Source organism: Callorhinus ursinus, unplaced genomic scaffold, assembly GCF_003265705.2.
Source record: "Callorhinus ursinus isolate GAN/ISIS: 27379988/994484 unplaced genomic scaffold, GSC_fseal_2.0 scaffold24, whole genome shotgun sequence".
Lineage (NCBI taxonomy): Eukaryota > Metazoa > Chordata > Mammalia > Carnivora > Otariidae > Callorhinus > Callorhinus ursinus.
The window spans coordinates 24,683,095-24,705,231 of record NW_027397086.1 but is presented as its reverse complement, the minus strand read 5'-3'; the positions used below and the strand labels follow the sequence as shown (position 1 = coordinate 24,705,231).

Genomic DNA, 22,137 nt, shown 5'->3' with positions numbered 1-22,137 from the left:
TAGGTTCTTCTCTTTGTCACCATATTCTATGGACTGTTTCTCTGTTATTCTAAAGCTTCAGTAGAAGATTGGTTAAATGTTCCATTCTTGACTTGGCCTTGTTTCAGAGACTTAAAGGGAGAGCAGGTCATTTCAAGGCCTTCTGTCCCCATTCCCCACCTCTGACCCTATTGCATTCATGGCTGAATCCTGCATGGTGGTTGTGGTTAAGTGTGGAGGAATTTTGCCGAGGATGAGGGAAATGTCAGAGAGTTAAGCATCTGAGCTGTAAGGTCTAACTGTTCTTTTCCAAGCAGAATGTCTCCCTCCAGAGTCAACCTCTGATTATCTGTTTTAATTTTTATTTTGCAGGGAAGTAATTTCTTTAAGCTTTGAATTAAAATTATTCATACGCATGTTTTATTTCTTCATTAGACCTTAATTTACTTGAGATAAAGAGTAAATATAGGAAAATCACTAGAAGACTTAATTTTCCCATTGGCAAAATGAGTGGCTATAATTCTTCAAAGGCTCTTCCATCTGTAGAACTTACTAATTTTATGTGAGTCAGCCTAAAATGATAGGATGTCACAATTCTAGAAAGGTTGAGAATACCTTATCTCCGGTTTCCATATTAGTTTGGTGGCAGATATGCTGCCTACATCTTTTTGTTACTGTCAAGTGAAATAACTGCTCTGGAACAGAGGGCGAGAATAACACGAAGAAAGTAAAACAAAGAAATTTCACAACAGCCACCATCAGGAACTCAGGGGCAATTTGACTTAAAGCAGCTTGAAATTTTAAAAGAAAAACAGAAAATGCAATCTTTTCTTATTTGTTTCCTGTTTCTTCTTTAAACAGGCACACTCTACCTCCCCAAAGATTTTCCCCTAAAAAGAAAACACATTGCACAGCTTGACCTGTAATTTAAATCACAATGAAGCTTCCAGTTGGAATGTATCTTCATCATAAATCGGCTATAAATCCCCCAGTGTTTGGTTAAATTCCCTTACCCTCTTAAACAGCATGACCCCAGTTTTATTTTCCCTAGATGTAAAAGGTTGAATTATAGCTTATTTATGAGCTTCATGAATAAGACTAATCTGATTGCCATTTATAGAGAAATTCTCACTAGGTTATTACACTTCTAGATCCCATTAACTAATAAGAAATATTCAAAATAAAATTACTCCAAATTAGCCTAAGCAGACTTGCTGGCAACATTTCTTTGTATAAAAAGAAGATGCCACTGACCAGCACCATGAAGAACATTTCCTCCTATCGTCCCTGCTCAGTACTTCGACCTATGCTAAATCCAATCTGCTTTTTATAAACATTTACAAATCTACCTGTCTAGCCTGTCATTTATTCTTAGTGGGATATTACTTCTTCACTAAGAGTCCACTCCCTGTGAGCAGTGGTTAAAATTGTTCAGGTTTTATGTTTTTGACCTAAACCTGGGGTACCCACCATAAATCCAAACTTGATGGAGAATGTCCAGCATCCGGTGAAATAGGTCAGCTGGGGTTTCAATGACCTGAGGGCTTCGGTAGTCACATGGAGAGGAAAATTACTGCTAGTTATTTCTAGGGCAGTATAAGATTATTGCAAAAAGTTATGCTTTGTAATCAATAAAATAAAAACTGGTATCCACTACAATCTAAGCTCCAATAAGGCAGAAATTTTTGTTGTACTGTCCACTGACGTTGTAAGCACTCAAGCATTTGTTGAATAAATGGATGGACTTTAGTCCTGGCTTTTCTCTGTGATCAAAGTCTAGTTCTATGATCCCGTTTCTTCATCTATAAAGTAGAGATAATAAAAGAATTGTTGGGGTGCCTGGGTGACTCAGTTGGTTAAGAGTCTGACTCTTCATCTCAGCTCATTTCTTGATCTCAGGGTTGTGAGTTCAAGCCCCACATTGGGCTCCATGTTGGGCATGGACATACTTAAAAAAAAAAATTAAATAAATAAAAAAATACTTGCTGAGTTACATAAAGTAACTTAGGAAAAGTGTTTGGAACTTGGCACAGCACAAGTATACATCAATATTTTAAGCAATAAAATTACTTAATAACAATAAGATGACTCAAGCCAAGTCTGAAATTAGATTATTTTAAATCCTGGAAGAGCAGTGATGGGCAGGACTGTTGTCTGAAAGTGTTAAGGCCTGTTTTTTCCCCTGAAATATGAAGGTTTAAACTTTTAGGGATGAAAAGCCTTTGTTTTTAGAGAATCATCTGAATGGATACTCAAGTTTACACAAATGTAGAGCAATGGTTCTCTGCTAGAATAGAAAGATTTTAGATATATAGCATCAAGAAAATAAACAGCTTTGCTTAATATTATAACATATTTATATTACTGTAGGCAAAATTTGTTTCTCTTAAAAACATGGTCCTTTACTATGTATGAATCTAGATTATTCTATGCCATACATTATTGCTTGTCCTTATAAAAGCCAATAAACAATTTCTTTTTTTCCAAACAGTGACCCATAGAAATTGGAAGAGGAGAACTGGAAATGACAGAGAAGACTGGGAGACATGATTTTCATTGCCCACTGACAAAGGATATAAAGAGAATTAGATCTGGATTGCTGAAGCCCCACATGAGCTCTGCTGTGAATGTCCATAAAAATGCTGTATTTTGAAGGAAAAACACCCTCAAACTCTTAGAAATGTATTGATGTTACATTATCCTGGTCTGAAGTTCCTTGGGAAACAAAGGGCAAGACCCCACCCTTATGTGTAGGAGTAGGTTTTGGGGAGAAGAGTGGAGACTGAAAGGGAATAGCCAGAGATATCATATTTCTGATACAGAAACATAAGTATTTTGTACAACTTTAGAGAGGGCAGAGACTGGTACTAATACATATTTGTTGAAGTGGGAATTTAAGTCAGAATTCAAAGAATAAGAAATACTTGTGGCTCTAGAGGACTGAAGAATGATGTAGAGGAGTACAGAGAAAATGTTAATTACAGAAGAGGCAGAGTTTGTGAAATAAAAATCCAAAAGTGAAGAGTCTGTTTGAATCTAATAAGAACTAACTTAGTAATAAAAGGAAACCAATTGGAGGAAGATCAAGCAGATGTGTATGGATTTGAAATAAAGAGATAACGTGATGACAAAGACAACAATGAAATGAGAATTACGTTTGAGAAAGGGGAGCACAAGTTGATTACCACAAGTAATCATCTTCATAAAGGAAGGGGTGTGGCAAAACAGAAGAAAGGAGATGAGTAGCTTTGGCCATAAGCCAGCATGGAAGTGATAAAAGCCAAAGAGAGCTGAAAAACTGAAATTACAAATATGAAATAAGAACATTTTGCATTTTATGAGTACTGTGTGAAAATATTTTCTTAAGAGCTAGTTGGTACCAGACTTCTTTCTGTTTTTTAGGAAAAGCTCCTTTCTATATGGAATGTAAGAATCTGAAAGCAATGCTTGGCAGGGGCAAAACAGAGATCATTGATGTTCTTCATGAAAAGTAAACGAGAATGATGAGGGAACAGAAGGCAAGCTGAGGACAAAGCACAAGCTGACACCCTGCAAACCTCCACCCCCACTCCCACGTGGGATATATGTGACATTCCTTAGGCACTCCTGGCTGCCCTCAAACTAAGGAAAGGGAAAAAAAAAAAAAACAACAAAAACAAATGGTTCAACTAATAGAGATCACAGTCCCACAAGACATGAGCCTCTATCAGTTTACAAATGTCTTAGTGATTTACAAGGAAAAAGCATTCTTATCAATAGCCCAACTTCCATAGACCCATAGACTCAAATTTCCTGGAGCCCTAACATCACCTACCCATCCATAGTGATGTGGGAAACAAAGGTAGAAGGGAATGTAAATAAAATAAAATTTCCTGGTAACCTGCAGCCCACGGACAAGGACTTGTGATAGGCAGAGTATAACTTTAACCTCCCAAGTGTCTTAATGTTAATGCTTTGCTAGAGGGGAAAAACCACCCTAACTTGACAATGGCAAGGTCTCAATATCCTGTGGGTCCTCTTTAGCATAAAAATGTTCTTTTGAAAACCTCCCTTCTCCCTTACCTCCCCCCCAACTCCCAAGTATGTAATCAGCCATTCCTCAAAACTTCAGTGCAGCAACTCTTTCTGCCCATGGGTCCCGTCCCCATTCTTTAATAAAACCACCTTTTTGCACCAAAGAGGTCTTAAGAATTCTTTCTTGGTTGCCGGCTCCAGACCTCACCCCACCAACACCAACTCACCTACATTCAAAAACGACATCAAGAAGACCTCTAATATGGCTGACTGAACTTCCCTTTATATAGTAATACTGGATAAAATATAATATAATAAAATATAATAAATATATTTATTATATATATATAAATATATATATTATATATAAATATATAAAAAATAAAATAAAATAATTATATAAACCATATGCCCAGCTCAATAACAAAAACCAAAAAAAAAAACCACCCCAAAAAAAAAAACAAAACAAAAAAACACGACAGGAAATTCTCAGTGCCAGAAACAAACTGAAAAATTGCACCACTCCCACATTTTATAACCTGGCTATATGGCTCAGGAGCCAGTGGCTAGGTTTCAGGGCACAAGCATAAGGCCTGGAGCCTCAGTGAGGCGGAGGAGCAGGAACTAAGCCCTCAGGTAAAACCTCAAGCCTTAAGCAACTGCCAGTCACTGGGACCGAAAAATCCCACCTGCTGGTCTGGGGAAGAAGAGAAGTTTGTTCTTTGCTTGGGGCTTTGAATAGGGATTACAAACAAAGGGTACCTGTGAGAAATAAAAACCCCAGGCCTGCATGACATAAATTTACAATATCTGCATAATTCAGGAACCACAAACGGAGAAATAATCATTCACAAATGCCCCAGCATATTTAAGAGCCAAAAAACCCTGGCAGAAACAAATACATAACTGTTCTGAAGGGACTCTTTCACAACTCAGGGCATAAGAGACTCCCGTAAACAAAACCACCCCATCCCAGAACAGTACCAGGGGAGGATATAAATCACCATGAGTAAAACTCAGCAAATGTTGTAAAGAGTAGAGTTAGGAACTCAAAAGCTGGAAGTACCTGAAAGGGAAAATAAAGATATTTGATTAAAGAGGCAAAATAGCAGAAATTATGATGAAAGAATATAGGCAGATTTCACAAAGAATCAAACATAACATGTAGTACTCAAAACAGTTTTGTCATTGAAATGAAAGTGAACAGGTCTAACCCGATCCCATAGGTGAATGAATGGTCACCTCCTTTTCTATTACTTAAATTATGTTCAGCTATATTTGTTGTTGTCAAACAGGTTATACCTGGTGTATTCAAAATGTGCTGCTATGCAATACAGTTTTACAATATGAACTTCCCATCATTATCAATTCATTCCTTTGAACCCCAAGTTAATCTCTCAACAAAATGAATCAACCTTTCCTTATGTCTGCAGGGAAGGTAAAGTCCTTTCATTTTTTCTTCAGTCCTAAGTTGCAGGGAGAGAGGATTCATCTAAGTCCCAAGAAGAGCTACTTTAGAACTCTAAAATTAGAAATGTGCACCCAGGGAAAGACTGTCCTTCCGTGTCCTGGAAGAGTAGACCAAATCTTTTTCCTAGGACCCCCTTATGGCTTTATCAGTGCCTTTGTTGGTGCTGCCGCCTTATACATAAGGACCAAAACTCCACCGGCCTGCCAATCTTGAATCTTTCAAAAGATTTTGATCCATGGTGATGAAACAAGAACAGTGTTTTATTTTTACTACATTTACCTTATGGTCTATCTTTACTTCCAGCCCTTCCCTCTCCAAATTAGGGGAGTATGAGTGGCTTTGTGCCTTGATCTTCTCCACTTCCCTGTGATCTCAGAAGGCATTAGTTATTTCCTCAAGTCCATCCGTAGTAAAAGAAATTCCTTACTGTTCCTGGCATACTGGAAGACTAAAATGGATATAGATCTCTCCTTTAATAAGCAATTTTCATTTTAGTAAACACTTTCAGTGGAAGTAGATATGTATATTCTTATAACAACTCAGAAGTGCTGATCTGGCAAAAGTGCATTTGCATCTGTTTTCATCCATTTGACTTAAATATATAAACAATCCATTAAATAAGTGCAAAGGCGAATAGCGTCCATTTTCACCCCCAAAGAAATGTTTATTTCACAATTTGGTAAAGCCCACTTTAGGGTTTGTTGGCAAATTAAAATTCTTTCCTCACAAAGTGATGAAGGGGACATTGTTGAAAATAAATGTATATTAAAATTGAATAGACCATTGCAATGACATGGATGGAGCTAGAGAATTATGCTAAGCTAAAAAGTCAGAGTGGGGCGACTGGGTGGCTCAGTTGGCTAAGCTACTGCCTTTGGCTCAGGTCATGATCCCGGAATCCCAGGATCGAGTCCCACGGCGGGCTCACTGCTCAGTGGGGAGTCTGCTTCTCCCTCTGACCCTCCCCCTCTCATGCCCTCTCTCAGTCTCTCTCTTAAATAAATGAAATCTTTAAAAAAAAAAAGTAAGTCGGAGAAAGACAAATACCACATGATCTCACTCATATGTGGAATTTAAGAAACAAAAGAAACAAGCAAAGATTAAAAAGAGACAAACCAAGAAACAGACTCTTAACTAGAGAAAAAACAGGTTTACCAGAGGAGAGGTGGGTGGGGGGATGGGTTAAATAGGTGATGGGGATTAAGGCTTGCACTTGTAAACACTGGGTGTTGTATGAAAGTGTTTAATCATTATATCGCACCCCTGAAACTAATATAACATTGTATATTAATGATACTGCAATTAAAATAAAAAATTAATTAAAAAATTGAATAGAACCAATATATGTGAGTTGTAGAATGTAGCGGATGTAGGAACCAAAGTAGACAAAGATAAATACTTAACTAAAAGATGTTAGGCCAGTAACCATTGACAGTACAGAAGGGGATGGGATATGAGTAAATAATTCTTAGTAAACAAACCAAAACCACCCCAAACTTATTTTATCTTCTTAAGTAGACAAAGAATGTCAAAACAGAGGCCCATTCTTGGTAATTCTTGGCAGTTTGACCGGTGTCCAATGCTGCAAAGCCACGGCGGGGGGCGGGGGTAGTTTTAAATATATGGTTTAAAATAGTATACCAGCTGCAACATCTTTTTATACATCACCTAGGGATAGTACTACAATGCACTCTTAAGCGGTCCTTCCTAAATTACTGTTATCAGTACGCTCAACTGTGAGTAAATTGGTCAGTTTTGTTTGTTAAGAGCAAAACACACTAGTAAGTGTAGAGGCTGTTCTTAGTGGTCCTGGATTCTGAACACGAAGAGGAATAGTATATAGCAATTTAAGAGTACGCGCTATGGAGCTAGACTGCTTGGGAACAAATCCCAGCTTCTCCACTTACTACTGGAAGTAAGTTCGCTCATCTACAAAATGAAAACAGTGTCACGGATTTCACAGAGTTGTTGCAGGATTTTAAAGCCCTTGGAACCCAGCCGGTCACACAAAGCTCAATAAATATTAGCTGTCGGGTTTCCAAAGAAATTCTCCGAAATGTTAGTTCTGCCACTGCTTTATCGAAGTGCAGGGAGGGGAACACCTATTTGTCCACCTCCTGCCGCCGGCCCTACACGATTTCTCCTCTGGGATCAGCACGGCTTTCGGCAGCCGCCGCGAAAACTAACGTCCCTGCCCCTTGCGAAATTTGAGATGAAAAAGCCCGCCAGGGTCCGGAGCCGGGAGGGGCGGAGCCAGAACGCGCCCCACAGTCCGCCCAAATTCCGCGCCTCCGCAGCCCGGACAAAGCGCAGCCTCCCATTTTTGATAAATGTGAGCCAAATCGGGTAAATTCTGAGGCTTCTGAAGTACAACGAGGACACCGGCAACAAGGATTCCCGCCTCCCTGCCTCCACGACTCTAAGACTACAGCAGCCGTACAAGCGAGTCCCGCCAAGCCCGCGCCACTCCGGGAGGGGCGGGGCCTCCGGGAGCACCCGAGGCCTACGGGGCCTGGGGTGGGGCGGGGCCGGCGAGGCGCGAGGCCCCGAGGCTGAGGTGCGTGGCTGCCCAAGGAGTGCCGGATGCTGAGCTCAACACATGCCACTTGCTGTTTTAGTCCTCAGGCCCCAGCCGTCGCATCCCCAGAGCTGCCCTTGTCGTGACGCTCTTTCCTATCTCCCTGGCACTTTGGTTGTTCGATGGGAGGGAAAAATGGAACCTCTACGTCAGGCATCTCCTAGGCACCGGCCACTGAAATAGGCAGTGGAGGTGGGGTCCTTTGCTCGCGCCGAAATTCAAAGGTATAAATATTTCCGGCCCTGGGTGCGGAGCGCGGGGCGAGTGTTGCAGCCGCTATGGAGGGATTCTCTTAGTAGGGCCCGAAGCCCGGCAAAGTGGGCCGGCTTTCTGCTCTTGTAACCAGGATTAGCTTCTAGGGCGCCTCAAGCCGGGGCGGCCTGGCGCAGCGGTGAGGCGGGTGCGTGCGCGCGGCAGGTTGGGCCTAGTCTGGCATTTCTTGCCTGGAGAGGAGGACGGGTTTTTTTGTTTGTGTGCCAGGGGAGAGAGGGGTTAGCAAGAGGGGCCCTCAAACTAAAGTCAGCCCTAATGGGTTCCCTGACAGAGTGGCTACTTCCTTTCCAGCCTTGGAGTCGGGCAAACGTGCTGATAGAAAGGCCTGGTGGGGCTAGGGAACAGGCAGAGTGAAAACAAGCTGGAGAGTATGTGGGATTCATCTATTTAGTGAATATTGATGGCACTCCCCTTTCCCGGCGCCCTGGAGTCAGGCACTATTCCAGCATACAGCGGTGGACGCAGGCAAAGATTCTGCATTACGATAGTCTGGATAGACGGATAAATAAATACTGTTTAGTGTCATCCTAAGTACGATGAAGGAAAAAGCAGAGTGAGGGGAGGGGGACAGGTGCGTTTTTAAATAGGGAAGTCAGAAAAAACCCTAGTAAGGTTACGTTTGAGCAAGGACTTGAGTGTAGTAAAGAGCGAATCATGTCTTTTTGGGAGCAGGACATTATGGGCAAAGGGGGTAGGATATGAAATAATCAGTAGTTTGTTAGAGTATGATAAAGATGGAAGGTAAGCCTAGAAAAGTAAGTCGTTGACTTAAGGTTGAATTAATGGTTTAATTCCAATTAGTTAAGTTGGAAAAAGGTGTCTTTACGTCAGAGGAAGTTGCTCGGAAAGTGGCTGTTTTCTCTTAAACTGTCATTCTTACGTTTTAGTCTTTTACATACATTATGATTACAGATTTCTGTCCCACTTACGAATTTCTGTTTTATACAGAGCTGCTTTGTGGCCTGTTGGATTCCTAGCAGACGTTTACTTGTCCAAGTCAGTAGTGAAAATGCATGTTAAGTCAATCATCCTTGAAGGATTTAAGTCCTATGCTCAGAGGACTGAAGTCAATGGTTTTGACCCCCTCTTCAATGCTATCACTGGTTTAAATGGTAGTGGGAAATCCAACATACTGGACTCCATCTGCTTTTTGCTGGGCATCTCCAACCTATCTCAGGTAAATTTTCTGATTTATGTGAATTATAAGTTTGGGGACCCTGAGGGGAATCCACATTGAACTTAGAGACTATTGCCAGTATTCTCTTCATTTGCATTTTTGTTTATGCAAATTATCTTACACCTCACCACAATCCTTTAGAGGTAGATAGTATTACTCCATCTTTCAGGTGAGAAAACAGAAACTTGTGTTGCATAAGGTTCATCCCTTTAAGATGTTCGGAGCAACACTCAAAGTCAGGCATTCTTTAAGGCAGTCTTCTTCCAGAGTCTATGCCTACCCATTCACCCTGCATTATAATGCCTTTTCAGGATCTAAAGGAATTGGACGAACAGTGAAATTCTTAGATGCTGTCTTCCTAAATCTTTCAGACGAACTTCAGTTAAGAAATGAATGGAAAACAATTCAATGCAGGGGTGGAAAAGTCGTGTGGGGAAAGGCACTCATTTTAGGTGGTTTCCCATTTTCCTTGATTTTCTTCGTTCTGAATGCAACTGTCTGTCCTTGGCTACTTAATGGATACTACATGGGTGGTTTTCCAACAGCAAGAAACCCAATTTTAATGCCATTTTGTGCAGTATGGGGTTTTGTAATTGATACACTTTTCTTTTTTTTTAGGTTCGGGCTTCTAATTTACAAGATTTAGTTTACAAAAATGGGCAGGCTGGTATTACCAAAGCTTCAGTGTCAATCACATTTGATAATTCTGACAAAAAGCAAAGCCCTTTAGGATTTGAGGTTCATGATGAAATTACAGTAACAAGGCAGGTGAGTGGCTTCAAAATATTTGGATATCTAAGAACTTATGTCTGAGGTGTTTTTTGGCAATATGACTTTCGTGGAGAGAAAGTTTATGAGTAAAATTGATCAAATACTGACTAGACTTTTTTTTTTTTTTTTAAGATTTATTTATTTGACAGAAACAGCGAGAGAGGGAACACAAGCAGAGGGAGTGGGAGAGGGAGAAGCAGGCTTCCCGCGGAGCAGGGAGCCCGATGCAGTGCGGGGTTCCATCCGAGGACCCTGGGATCATGCATGACCTGAGCTGAAGGCAGATGTTTAACTGACTGAGCCGCTCAGGCACCCTCTGACTAGATTTCTTAAGAATATCTTCCTTATGTTAAAAATTTGATCATACAGATTCTACCATTTACCAAGAGGATTGAAAGGGATTTGAAAAGCCATCAATCAGTGTAGACACTCAACCATGCTTAAATCTTGAACCATACTTGAATCTTCTCTGTGCTGGAATACCTGTAGTTGGGATCTTGTTTTCTTCTGAGGTAATCTATTCTGTTATTGGACAGGTCTAATTGAAAAGTTATTCCTATAAAATGAGCCAAAGTATTGTCATCAACTTTTACACATTAAATCTGGTTCCTTGAGAGCATCGAAAAGCAAATCTAATGTATTCCATAATTTTAATATTTAGGTGTTAAATATTTAATATTAAGCTAAATCTCTCTAGGTCTTTCAACTGATAATTGTTTCTATTTCCTTCACTTGTCTGATCACACTGAATACAAATTTGCTCTAGTTTTTTATGCCCTTATTTTTAATGCATGGCACCTTAAATTGCATTTATCAGAATTAGTCTCCTTAGGACAGGATTAAGCAGAATTGTCATTTCTTTAATTTTAAGTGCCCTTCTGTTTTCCCATATATGACATTGGAGAGTTCATAATACATTATGAGTTCATATCTGATTTACTTAAAATCACTCTAATTTTTTAAATGTGTGTTATTAGCTGTGTTACTGCCATTTCTGTATGTAAGCAGGTTTTTAAAACCAGTGCAGGACCATACATCTGTCCCTTTTTCTTATAGTCATACGTTACTTTGTCAGTTTTTAAAAATTATGTTAAGTCCTGTTTACTCTCCATCTTAGCATTATGTAACTTATGAGTCCCCTTTCTATTTTAATAAAAACCTATGGTTAAAAAAAAATAAGGCATTGACTAGGATAAAATCCTGTTATGTGTCATTAAGCATCCATCAAATACCTTTTAGGAATTTTCAGTAAGTCTGCTACTAATCTACCTAAAAATCCTTTCCTCACGCATTCCATATGCCTGTATTTTCACCAAAATTTTGTCATAAGGATTTTGTTAAAATATTTATCTATATTAGGTCTGTTCAAATATATTAATATATGATCAGCTTCATACTCCTGTCAAGAAATGAATTAACACTCATTCAGTATTTTATTAAATGTTTGCTGTGTGCTGGGCATTCTTGAAGGCACTGGGAAATATGGATAGAAGAATGAGTAACATCTTATTAAGGACCTCAAAATACTATGGGTGAGATGATGATTTAGGTCACAGTAGAAGTGCAATAGTAGAGTCTGAACAAGCTGGTGTCTGGTATAAGTTGTTCTTTGAAGCTCTGTGATTACTCTTTTTCTTTCAAGAATTCACAAGTCATGTCTTTATTAACCCCTTTTAGAATCTTGTCAAGGATTGTTATCAAACTGCTTGTCTTTGGGGCACCTGGGTGGCTCAGTTGGTTAAGCATCTGACTCTTGATTTCAGCTCAGGTCATGATCTCGGGGTTGTGAGATCAAGCCCCCTCGTGGTTCTTAACTCAGGGCGTGAAACCTGCTTAAGATTCTCTCTCTCCTTTTCCCTCTTAAAAACAAAAACAACAAAAACAAAAACCAAAACAAAACTGCTTCTCTTTAGTTTTTAGTATCTGACTTCTGTTCTTTGGAAATTAAAAAGTGGGGGAAAGAGGGGTTAACCTCTGAGGGTGGAAAAATTGCAGAAAGAGTGATCAGGGTTAGAATATGTTTTACACATACTTGGAAACAAAGTCAAAAGTGACCTTAGAGATCTAGTCCAATGCAGGGGAAGTTAGGAGGATTGTGTATAGTTATATAACTAGTTAGCAAAAATTTTTGGATTGAGTCAGGACAATTGACTTCTATATTCTTGTTGACCATCTCACACTTCCTCCATTATTTACTCAGGATTGGTTTTATTTACCATTAGTTGGACAGAACAAACAAGTGAAACATATTTGGGAATTTATCATCTTAATTCAAGATGTGTATGTTCATTTATATTTTTTAAAATACTTCCCTTTTAGGTGGTTATTGGTGGTAGAAATAAATATTTAATCAATGGAGTAAATGCAAACAATACCAGAGTACAAGATCTCTTCTGTTCTGTTGGCCTTAATGTTAACAACCCTCACTTTCTCATCATGCAGGTATTTTATTTATGGTCTTTATATAATGGTTTTGACATCGTTTATTTTTTAAGTTATTATAATAGAAGTGCTTCTTTTTGGGTTTTCCATTTTTTGTTTTCTGTTGTACTGGTATTTGGGTACCTGTTAAGAGTATAGGTTGTTTATATGTACTGATATGTTCTAAGATACACATTTGAAGTTTGAAGAATGTCTAGAAGTAATTTTCCTTGACTTATTTTGTTATTGCAAGAATAATACACAGTCACTGTAAAAATTTTTTAAAAAATATATTGTCATAATGTATCCTTTTAAAGTACTGGATTCAAGCATTTTATTATTTCAAATATATATTAAATTTTAGGTAATTTTCTTCCTTAGAAACTTATTCAAATGAAAAGTAAGTGCTAATATCGTCTTGCCTTTATATTATCTCACTTGACCCATCCATCTGTCCTCTTAGAAAGTCTCAGCAAGGCCAATGGCAGGATCCTAATGCAACCAAAATAACATTATTGTTACCACATCACAGCCTCAAAGCTGAAAATTGATTTCAAATGAATCTAAATCCTAAGTAATATGATGCCCTGAGAGTTGAGTTAGTAGGGTTTTGTTTTGTTTTTTGATAGTGGTATGCTGGCATTGAAATAAAAGATTTTACTCTTTTATTTGAGGCCCAGAAGTGGGCAATGTATTTCTAGAAATTATCTTGGAGCACAGCCATTAAAAAAAAAAAAAAAATCAAGAAGTGTTCAACAGTTATGCCAACATTTATATATTTATATACTTGCTGGAGACTTCTATGTCATTAATATTGTTTCAGAAATATGGTCTGAGTTAACTTTGTATTATTTAATAACTGTATGTCACTGGTAAGTGAAAAGGTAAATAGCAAATTTCTGGAATTATAAGGTACCTTTGGTCTCAAATGTAATGTAGGTAAAAGAAAGAACTCCCAAAAGATTCGTATATTAGGATGGAACAACTTCAGGGCGGATAAACATGTATGCCTATATGACTCTATCATTATAGTAACTGCCATTTCATTTTTCAGGGCCGAATTACAAAAGTATTGAATATGAAACCTCCAGAGGTAAGGATACTTTATTTGTGGACAGTAAAAATTATAATTGTAGATATTGTTTTTAATCTTTGTTTGTTTTTAATCTTTTAAATCAATTTTTTAAGCATAATTTCTTCCATTAAAATTCTTGGAAACATTACCAAGAGTGATTAGTAAAGAAAGTCATTTTTTGTTTTTTTTTTTGTTTTTTACTATTTGGCACTGTGTCACCTCACCTTTTTAAAGCTGTATAACATAACCCTTCTGAGCCTTTGTTTCCTCATCTGTAAATTAGAGTCAACAGTTCTTCCCTCATGTATTTTGAGGATTAAATGAGAAGGTTTAAGAAAAGCCACGGGTCATTGTTGAGCAGATTTTTTTTATTTTTATTTATTTTTTAAAAGATTTTATTTATTTATTTGAGAGAGAGAGAGCACGAGAGGGAAGAGGGTCAGAGGGAGAAGCAGACACCCTGCTCAGTTTTTTCTTTTTTTCTTTTTAGATTCCACATACAAGTAAGATTATACAGTATTTGTCTTTCTCTGTCTGACTTATTTCACTTAGCATAATGCCCTCAAGTTTCATCCATGTTGTCACAAATGGCAAGATTGTATTTTTTTAAATAACTGAATAATATTCCATTGTGTATATACATATCACATTTTTTTATCCATTCATCTGTCAGTGGACACTTTGTTTTCATGTCTTGGTATTATAAATGAGGTTGCAGATACCTTTTTAAGTTAGTGTCTTTGTATTCTTTGGATAAATATCCAGAAGTGGCATTGCTGGATTATATGGTAGGTAGTTCTATTTTTAATTTTTTGAGGAACCTTCATAGTTTTCCATAATGGCTGCACCCAATTTATATTCCTACCAACAGTACATAAGGTTTCCCTTTTCTCCACAGCATCACCAACTCTTGTTTTTTCTTGTCTTTGTGATAATAACCATTCTGACAGAAGTAGTAGCTCATGGTTTTAATTTGCATTTCCCAGATGATTAGTGATGTTGAGTACCTTTCATATACATACTGGCCATCTGTATGTTTTTTGTGAAAAATGTTTGTTCCCATACACACGTTCCTTACATATTTGAATATTAACCCCTTAGCAGATTCATGACTTATAACTATTTTCTCCCGTTCCATAGGTTGCCTTTTCATTTTGTTTGTGGTTTCCTTTGTTGTGCAGGTTTTCAGCTTGATATAATCCCACTTGTTTATTTTCGCCTTTGTTGCCTTTGCTTTGGTGTTAAATCCAAAAAAAAATCCTCACCATGACCGATGTCAAGGAGCTTAACCTCCTGTTTTCTTCTAAGAGTTTTATGTGCCCAATATTAAAAGAAATTTGACTGTATCAAGCAGCCTTTCTCAACCACTGTTCCGTGTCAGAGTTAAACCCTACAGAAAAAGATTTGAGTGAAATTAGTTCATTGCATACAGTGGATTTCTTAGGGCATAGGGTATTAAGATTTAATTTTAATTTTTTCTTGAAGCCCCCTTGAAAAGAGTTGGTATGAAGGAATGAATGTTTTGTGTAAGAACAAAGGCTCTATAGTTACTCTCTTCTATTGAGAAGAACTAAGAAGAAAACATCATTGATAACACCAGTCTGGTTTGAACATAGGTCATGCATATCTTCTTTAGATAACATTTTAAGGGAAACTTCTAATTTGAAACCTGTCAAATACATAGAAATCAAAATGGTTTCAAGAGAAATAATCCTCTCGAGATAAGGATTGATGGTGAGTAGAAGCTTCTGAAAAAGGAGTGCTGGTAAAATTGTTCTGCTTTTAAAACACAGTTGACTAGTGTTTGCCTTTTTCAGAGTGCTTTTCACATGAATTACTTTGTGTAATTCTCAACAGTGTTGTGAGATGTTAAGTACCCTGTGGATGAAGAAACTGTGGCACAAAAAATTAATTTACTTGCCGAAGTTCTTAATGCATGTGCCGTGTTTGGAATGCATATGTTATGTCATGCTTCATCCTGTTGGCAAAAAATGACTGAAATCCCTTGCAACAATTTTAATTAGAAATTTCTGAAGTGACAACTGAGTGTTGTTAGTCTTTACTTTCTTAGACTTCTATATGAAGGAAAAGAGGAGGGAGGAATTACTGGCTTCAATTTTATTTTTAGGTAATTTGTATACTCAACATGGGGCTCAGACCCACAACCCCAAAATCAAGAGTCACATGTTCAGCTGACTGAGCCAGTCAGACACCCCTGGCTTCAATTTTAAAAGAGATTTACTCTGCAACCTCAGTGTAGCATGCAGTTTGATTTTAGGATTGGAGTAAAGGTCAGAAATATTTCTTGAATGTTAGGGCTACGGGTAATACATGCACTTAACGTCTCTCATCCATTTGGGACACTATTTGGTAAAATGCTGAGTGAAGTTAAGGCCTTAAATTATATACTTTTTGTAAACTCCAATGAAGTTCTTTATCTTGGATTCTAAAAACATTAATATAATTGTCTTTCCAGATTTTGTCCATGATAGAAGAAGCAGCTGGAACCAGGATGTATGAGTACAAAAAAATAGCTGCCCAGAAAACTATAGAAAAAAAAGAGGCTAAGCTGAAAGAAATTAAGACGGTAATTAAATTTACATAAAACATCTTTAAAGACGAGAGTAATTTCAGAGTTTCTCTGCTGTAAAGAGGAAATTCCCCCTCCCTAGTTTTCCTTGGACTTCATGCTTCTTTTCCTTTTCAGTGTTTTTAATGGTACTTTCATACTGAAAAATTTGATTTTCCTTTATTTTCCAGATACTTGAAGAAGAGATTACTCCAACCATTCAAAAATTAAAAGAGGTATATACTGTATAGAGGATAGCCAGCTAGAACGTCTCTCAAAAATGGTGACATATTCAAGATTATACAAATAGAGATGAAATGTATACCACATCTCAGGAATTTTTCTGTGGGAGAGATTGGAGTTAAGAGTTGGTACTTGATAATCAGCCTTCTTGTAGAGGCCATGTTCTTCCTATCTATTAATCATTGCTCTTCATAATCTCAGAAAATGATATGCCAGATTGTAATAATTTGTTGAAGAGAAGTCTGAATTTTCCTGGATAATTGGAATTAGTGGACTATTTCTTGAGGATATCACAGTCCTAGTAACCCTGTTGGTAGAGTGAATAACTCCTAGGATAATAGGGGCTATCACTGCAATTACTGCTGTCAAGACAGTTGGTAAGTGAGGGGTACTGAAACAGATGTCCAGATTTTTTCTGTAATCTTTGTAGCTTCTGACATCATCAATGTTTCAGTGAAAAAATGCACTTAGAGCGCATTGATTTTAAAGTTATGCATTTAGGAATTCATTAAATGCTCATTAAAATTTGATACTTCTCAAAAGTTGTCTTCTGAATCCATATAGTAGTGTGGATGTTATTAGAAAAACTGAAAAGTGATCTTGAAGGTATCCTGTTTATATGAACAGTTAGTAGAAAACACTAGATCATGAGTTTAAACCCAGGTTTTATACCCGATTTTGCCAAATTCTTTCTAAATCTAACAACACGGAGAGGTCATTTAACCACACTGAATTCATTTCTTCACCTGCAAGTTCGAGATTTAATTATTATTCTGTCTGCCCTAGCAGGTCCTTATTGGAATCAAGCTTAGTAATGTGTGAGCATATGTTTGTAAGTAGTTACATGATTGAATGTTGGGTAGGCATCTCGGTAATACTACTACAAAATACATGTAATAGTATATCATTGGTGGTTCTATAGGTCATATTTATAGACTACTTACTAACCCCAGTTTATGAACCTTATGTCTACATTTCTTTGTTAATCCCAACTGCCTGATTATATATTAGAAGAAATAGCCACATGAGATTCACTGGAGATGGTATAATTCTGTCTGAAAAGCCAGAGGTCTAATGTTAAAGTCTCTATAATCCATGATCACTAATCTAAGACAAAATCTATTATGTGATGGGAAATTTTATACATGTTGCTATAGTTTGAGTCTTTCTAAATTTGTTGAAAAATATGAAGTTTGAATTATACTTTATTGGTGATTTCTGTTCTAGGAAAGATCTTCCTACTTGGAATACCAAAAAGTAATGAGGGAAATAGAACATTTGAGTCGTTTATATATTGCCTATCAGTTTTTGCTGGCTGAAGATACAAAAGAACGCTCAGCCGAGGAGTTAAAAGAAATGCAAGATAAAGTTGTAAAGCTTCAAGAAAAATTGTCTGAGAATGATAAAAAAATAAAAGCACTTAGTCATGAAATAGAAGAGTTGGAAAAAGGAAAAGATAAGGTCAGATATATACGTAAGAATAGATAATATACTGTGAAAAAGTTATATACAATAATATTTACTGGGCATGGTCTTCTATATTGATTTGTTAATCTTAATGTATGATAATAAATAGCTTATAAAAAGTAAATCTTCTAGAAGTCATACAAGAAGATGATGACATGAGTAAATTATAAGTACGTTGATTGAATTGGGTGCATTTGATTATAGGAAATTGGAGGTATACTCCGATCTTTAGAAGATGCTCTTGCAGAAGCTCAGCGAGTTAATACTAAATCTCAAAGTGCCTTTGATCTCAAGAAGAAAAATCTGGCAAGTGAAGAGAACAAACGCAAAGAGCTAGAGAAAAATATGATTGAGGTAAGTAAATATGAAGTTCAGTTTAATTCCACTAGTATACATTTGTCTTTAATTAATATTTATTGAGTGTGTGCTATGGACCAAGTATAGTTTGGGCTAGGAATATAGCGGTGGATTTTTGTCTCTGACAATTGGAAATATCGTTACCATTAGCTTAGTAGAGAATAGAAAGAAGTACAGTGTGAACGTAATAGGCTTGAGGTGCCTGTTAAACATTTAAGTAGAGATGTTGATTAGGTAGTTGAATATGGGAATATTGAATCCAGTCTAGATAGACAAATCAAAACACAAAAAGGCTTCTTTATATGCACTCATTTCTTAGGTAATCCCATCCAGCCTGGTAGCCCTAAAATACCATCTGCAGGGTGATGTTCAGATCTATAATTAACCTTGACTCCTTCCCTGAACATTTGTCCAGCTATTGGATTGATGTTTTACATATATGATTAACAAAAAGTCTAAAACTTAATGTATCAAAAATAGAACTCTTAAATTTTCCCTGCCTACTCAAACCTCTTTTATTATTATTATTTTTTTAAGATTTTATTTATTTATTTGACAGAGAGATAGCGAGAGCAGAAACACAAGCAGGGGGAGCGGGAGAGGGAGAAGCAGGCTTCCCGCCAAGCAGGGAGCCCAATGTGGGGCTCAGTCCCAGGACCCTAGGATCATGACCTGAGCCCAGGGCAGACACCTAACTACTGAGCCACCCACACGCCCCCCAAACTTCTTTTAGTAGTTGAATTTTCTCCATGTTAGAAAATGGTACCAGGCACCACTATTAACCTAATTGTTCAGTCCAGAAATCCTGGAGTCTTCCTGCATTCCACCTTTTTTCTCAAACTCCATATCTAATCCATCAGCAAACTCTCTTGACTTTTAAAGTACATCCTCAATACAGCCACTTTTCATCACCTCCATCACTGCTAACCTGCAAGCCATCACCACCCATGAAGGATGCTGTAATAGTGTCCATATCAGTTATCCTGCTTTTACTCTTGCTGCTCTACAGTCAGCTCTTTACAGAAGCTGAAATATAAATTGTATGACATCACTCTTGTACTTAAAATTCTTTAATGGTTTCAAAGTCACATGTATAATTGAGCCTTTACCATCCCTACCTGATAGGACTCCTGGCTCCTTTTCCACTTGTTCACTGTGTTCCAACCACAGTTCCTCAAACACCTAAGCATATTCTGCAGAATGTGCCTAGTATTTGTCCCCTTAGTATCAGCATGATCATTCCTTTTATTTCATGTAGGTTTCTGCTCAAAATGTCACCACAAAAAGGCCTTCCCTCATTGTTCTTAAAATAGTAGTTCCCATCACTTTCCGTCCCTTTACCTTGCTTTATTTTTTCCTATGTCTTCCATTCTAGAATATAGGGTCCCTGAGGACCATGTCTTTAATGTCTAGAACAATGCCTGGTACATGGTAAACATCTAATAAATATTTAATGAATCATGAGTTAAACATGTGGGCCAAAACTTCTGGTCACTTTCATGTAAATAATATAGCTGGATTCTATTTTTTTCCAGTGCTGGTATCTTAGTATATATGGTGTTATAGTGCATATAACTTAAAAGATGTTAAGTATTAGTAATGCTGTTCCCACAAGTATTTAATATTTAAATTTTATGGTCTTTGATAGTTTATAAATTTTCATGTACACGCTCCTAATCTTATAGTCTCTACTTTGAAGCTTAGAGTAGAATGGTTATTCAATTTTGAGGCTCTAGAAAGTGATTTTTAGTTTCTTCAAATGGTTGGTTTGCACTATAATATTTTAGCTAATTTCTAGATTAGACTATAACATATGGAATGAAAGTACTTCTGGTAGTATAAGGGCACATTTATCTGAAAAACGGTGAATTTCAAAATGGAAATAAAGTATTTAAAGTTATGATGGTTAAATTATTTTCCTTTTAACCATGTCCACTTCAAAATGCTATGAAATTTGATGACCTAAAGGTATTGGTGTATAGGAAAAAATGGATGTCTTTCCTAAAACCTAATACTCTCCAATTTGAAACTCTTTCTGAAGGATTCTAGAACTTTAGCAGCAAAGGAAAAAGAGGTTAAAAAGATAACAGATGGGCTGAACGCCCTTCAGGAAGCAGGTAACAAAGATGCTGAAGCTTTGGCTGCTGCACAGCAGCACTTCAATGCTGTTTCTGCCGGACTGTCTAGCAGTGACGACGGGGCCGAAGCAACTCTTGCTGGTCAAATGATGGCCTGTAAAAATGACATAAGTAAAGCTCAGACAGAAGCCAAACAGGTAAATACAGACATTAACAACGTGTGATTGTTTGTTTTTTGTTTTTAAGAAGCTGCTTCACATTATGCTTTGGCAGTTGTTGTAAAACATTGACAATAATCAGATCAGTGTCATGGAATTTGTTATTCTGCCACTGTATATCTTAACTGCTAAATATTGATGACAATAGTTTAAGATGCTATACAACATTAACTACCTTCATAGATTAGTTGAAATTGTAAATTCAATAAGTGCTTTATTTGTAGTATTGTATGGAATATTTGAGGTTAATTTCTTCTTTTTTCTTATTTTCCCTGTTTTTGTTGGCAACATAAAGTTGCAGTCTAAGACTGCAGGAAACAAGGTTGCAGTCTAAGACTGCAGGAAACAGGAAAACAAACATCCTGTCCATTTCTGTGCCCACCACACTTAGTCCTTACCTTTTGTCCTTGGAAGTACCTTTACCTCCCTCTCACCCCCATTCTAGTCTTCCCTTTCCCTACACTGATTTCATAATCTTTAAGGCTTGTCAGTGAAGGCTTTCAGATTTATTTTTTTTTTTAAAGATTTTATTTATTGATTTGACAGAGAGAGACACAGCGAGAGAGGGAATACAAGCAGGGGGAGTGGGAGAAGGAGAAGCAGGCTCCCTGCTCAGATGCGGGGCTCGATCCCAGGACCCTGGGATCATGACCTGAGCCGAAGGCAGACGCTTAACGGCTGAGCCACCCAGGCGCCCCTCAAATTTGTTGAGATAGTTGTGCAGCTTTTAAAGTCCTGTGGATGCAAGAGTTGAGGGCAGAAAGAAAAAATACATATATTTTTTCACGTATTTTTAATTTTTTTTAAAAGACAACTCCTCTTTAAAAGTATATACAGATGTTCATGTCTGTGTTGGTATTAATCCTGTTCAACATTTTCTGTTATGCGTTTGCAACTTTTCCATTCAAAGATGATGGTCACAAAAATCTGTAAGAAATCAATAGAAAAACTTTCAGGTCCTCTCAGTTTTTCTGTTAACTTACTATATATTGGGAAAAGTCTACCATTATTCAGTTTTAGATGAGGTGACATCCACCTAGATCTCAGAATACTGGTTCATTCTTTTAAGGAACAGTGTACTCAGTTATATAAACTAGCATTTGAATATCCTACTCCTAGCACTGAAATTTCTCTTGTCAGTTTCCCATTCCAGTGTAATTTTTCTTATTGCTCAATACAGTTTCTCCACTGTTAATTGAACAACACTCACAAATACAAATACACATATGAAAGGAGAACTAGAGTTCTGATTACTAGCTTTCTGTTGTGTTTTAATTTAACCAGCTAATGACAGTTATTCTTTGATATAATTTTTGAACTCAGTAGTGTCATCTTTAATAAGTATTAAAAATATGGACATAAATTATTTGATGAATTATGTTAAGCATATATTCATTTAGACTCAGTAGTTTTCTGAGGAGAAAATACTGGGAAATGATTCATCTC

General features: G+C 37.2%; 1 protein-coding gene across 1 annotated transcript in view; it reads left to right on the top strand.

Moving 5' to 3' along the window:
- Nucleotides 1-8,267: 8,267 nt before the first annotated feature.
- The window catches only part of SMC2 (structural maintenance of chromosomes 2), a 67,803-nt gene continuing 53,933 nt past the window's right edge, over nt 8,268-22,137 (top strand). The window contains exons 1-10 of the mRNA XM_025888414.2: nt 8,268-8,442; nt 9,264-9,492; nt 10,111-10,260; nt 12,583-12,705; nt 13,739-13,777; nt 16,236-16,346; nt 16,520-16,564; nt 17,799-18,032; nt 18,243-18,392; nt 20,437-20,670. Of these exons, the coding sequence (XP_025744199.1) occupies nt 9,325-9,492; nt 10,111-10,260; nt 12,583-12,705; nt 13,739-13,777; nt 16,236-16,346; nt 16,520-16,564; nt 17,799-18,032; nt 18,243-18,392; nt 20,437-20,670 (1,254 nt within the window). The 5' untranslated portion in view covers nt 8,268-8,442; nt 9,264-9,324. The remainder of the gene's footprint in view (nt 8,443-9,263; nt 9,493-10,110; nt 10,261-12,582; nt 12,706-13,738; nt 13,778-16,235; nt 16,347-16,519; nt 16,565-17,798; nt 18,033-18,242; nt 18,393-20,436; nt 20,671-22,137) is intronic.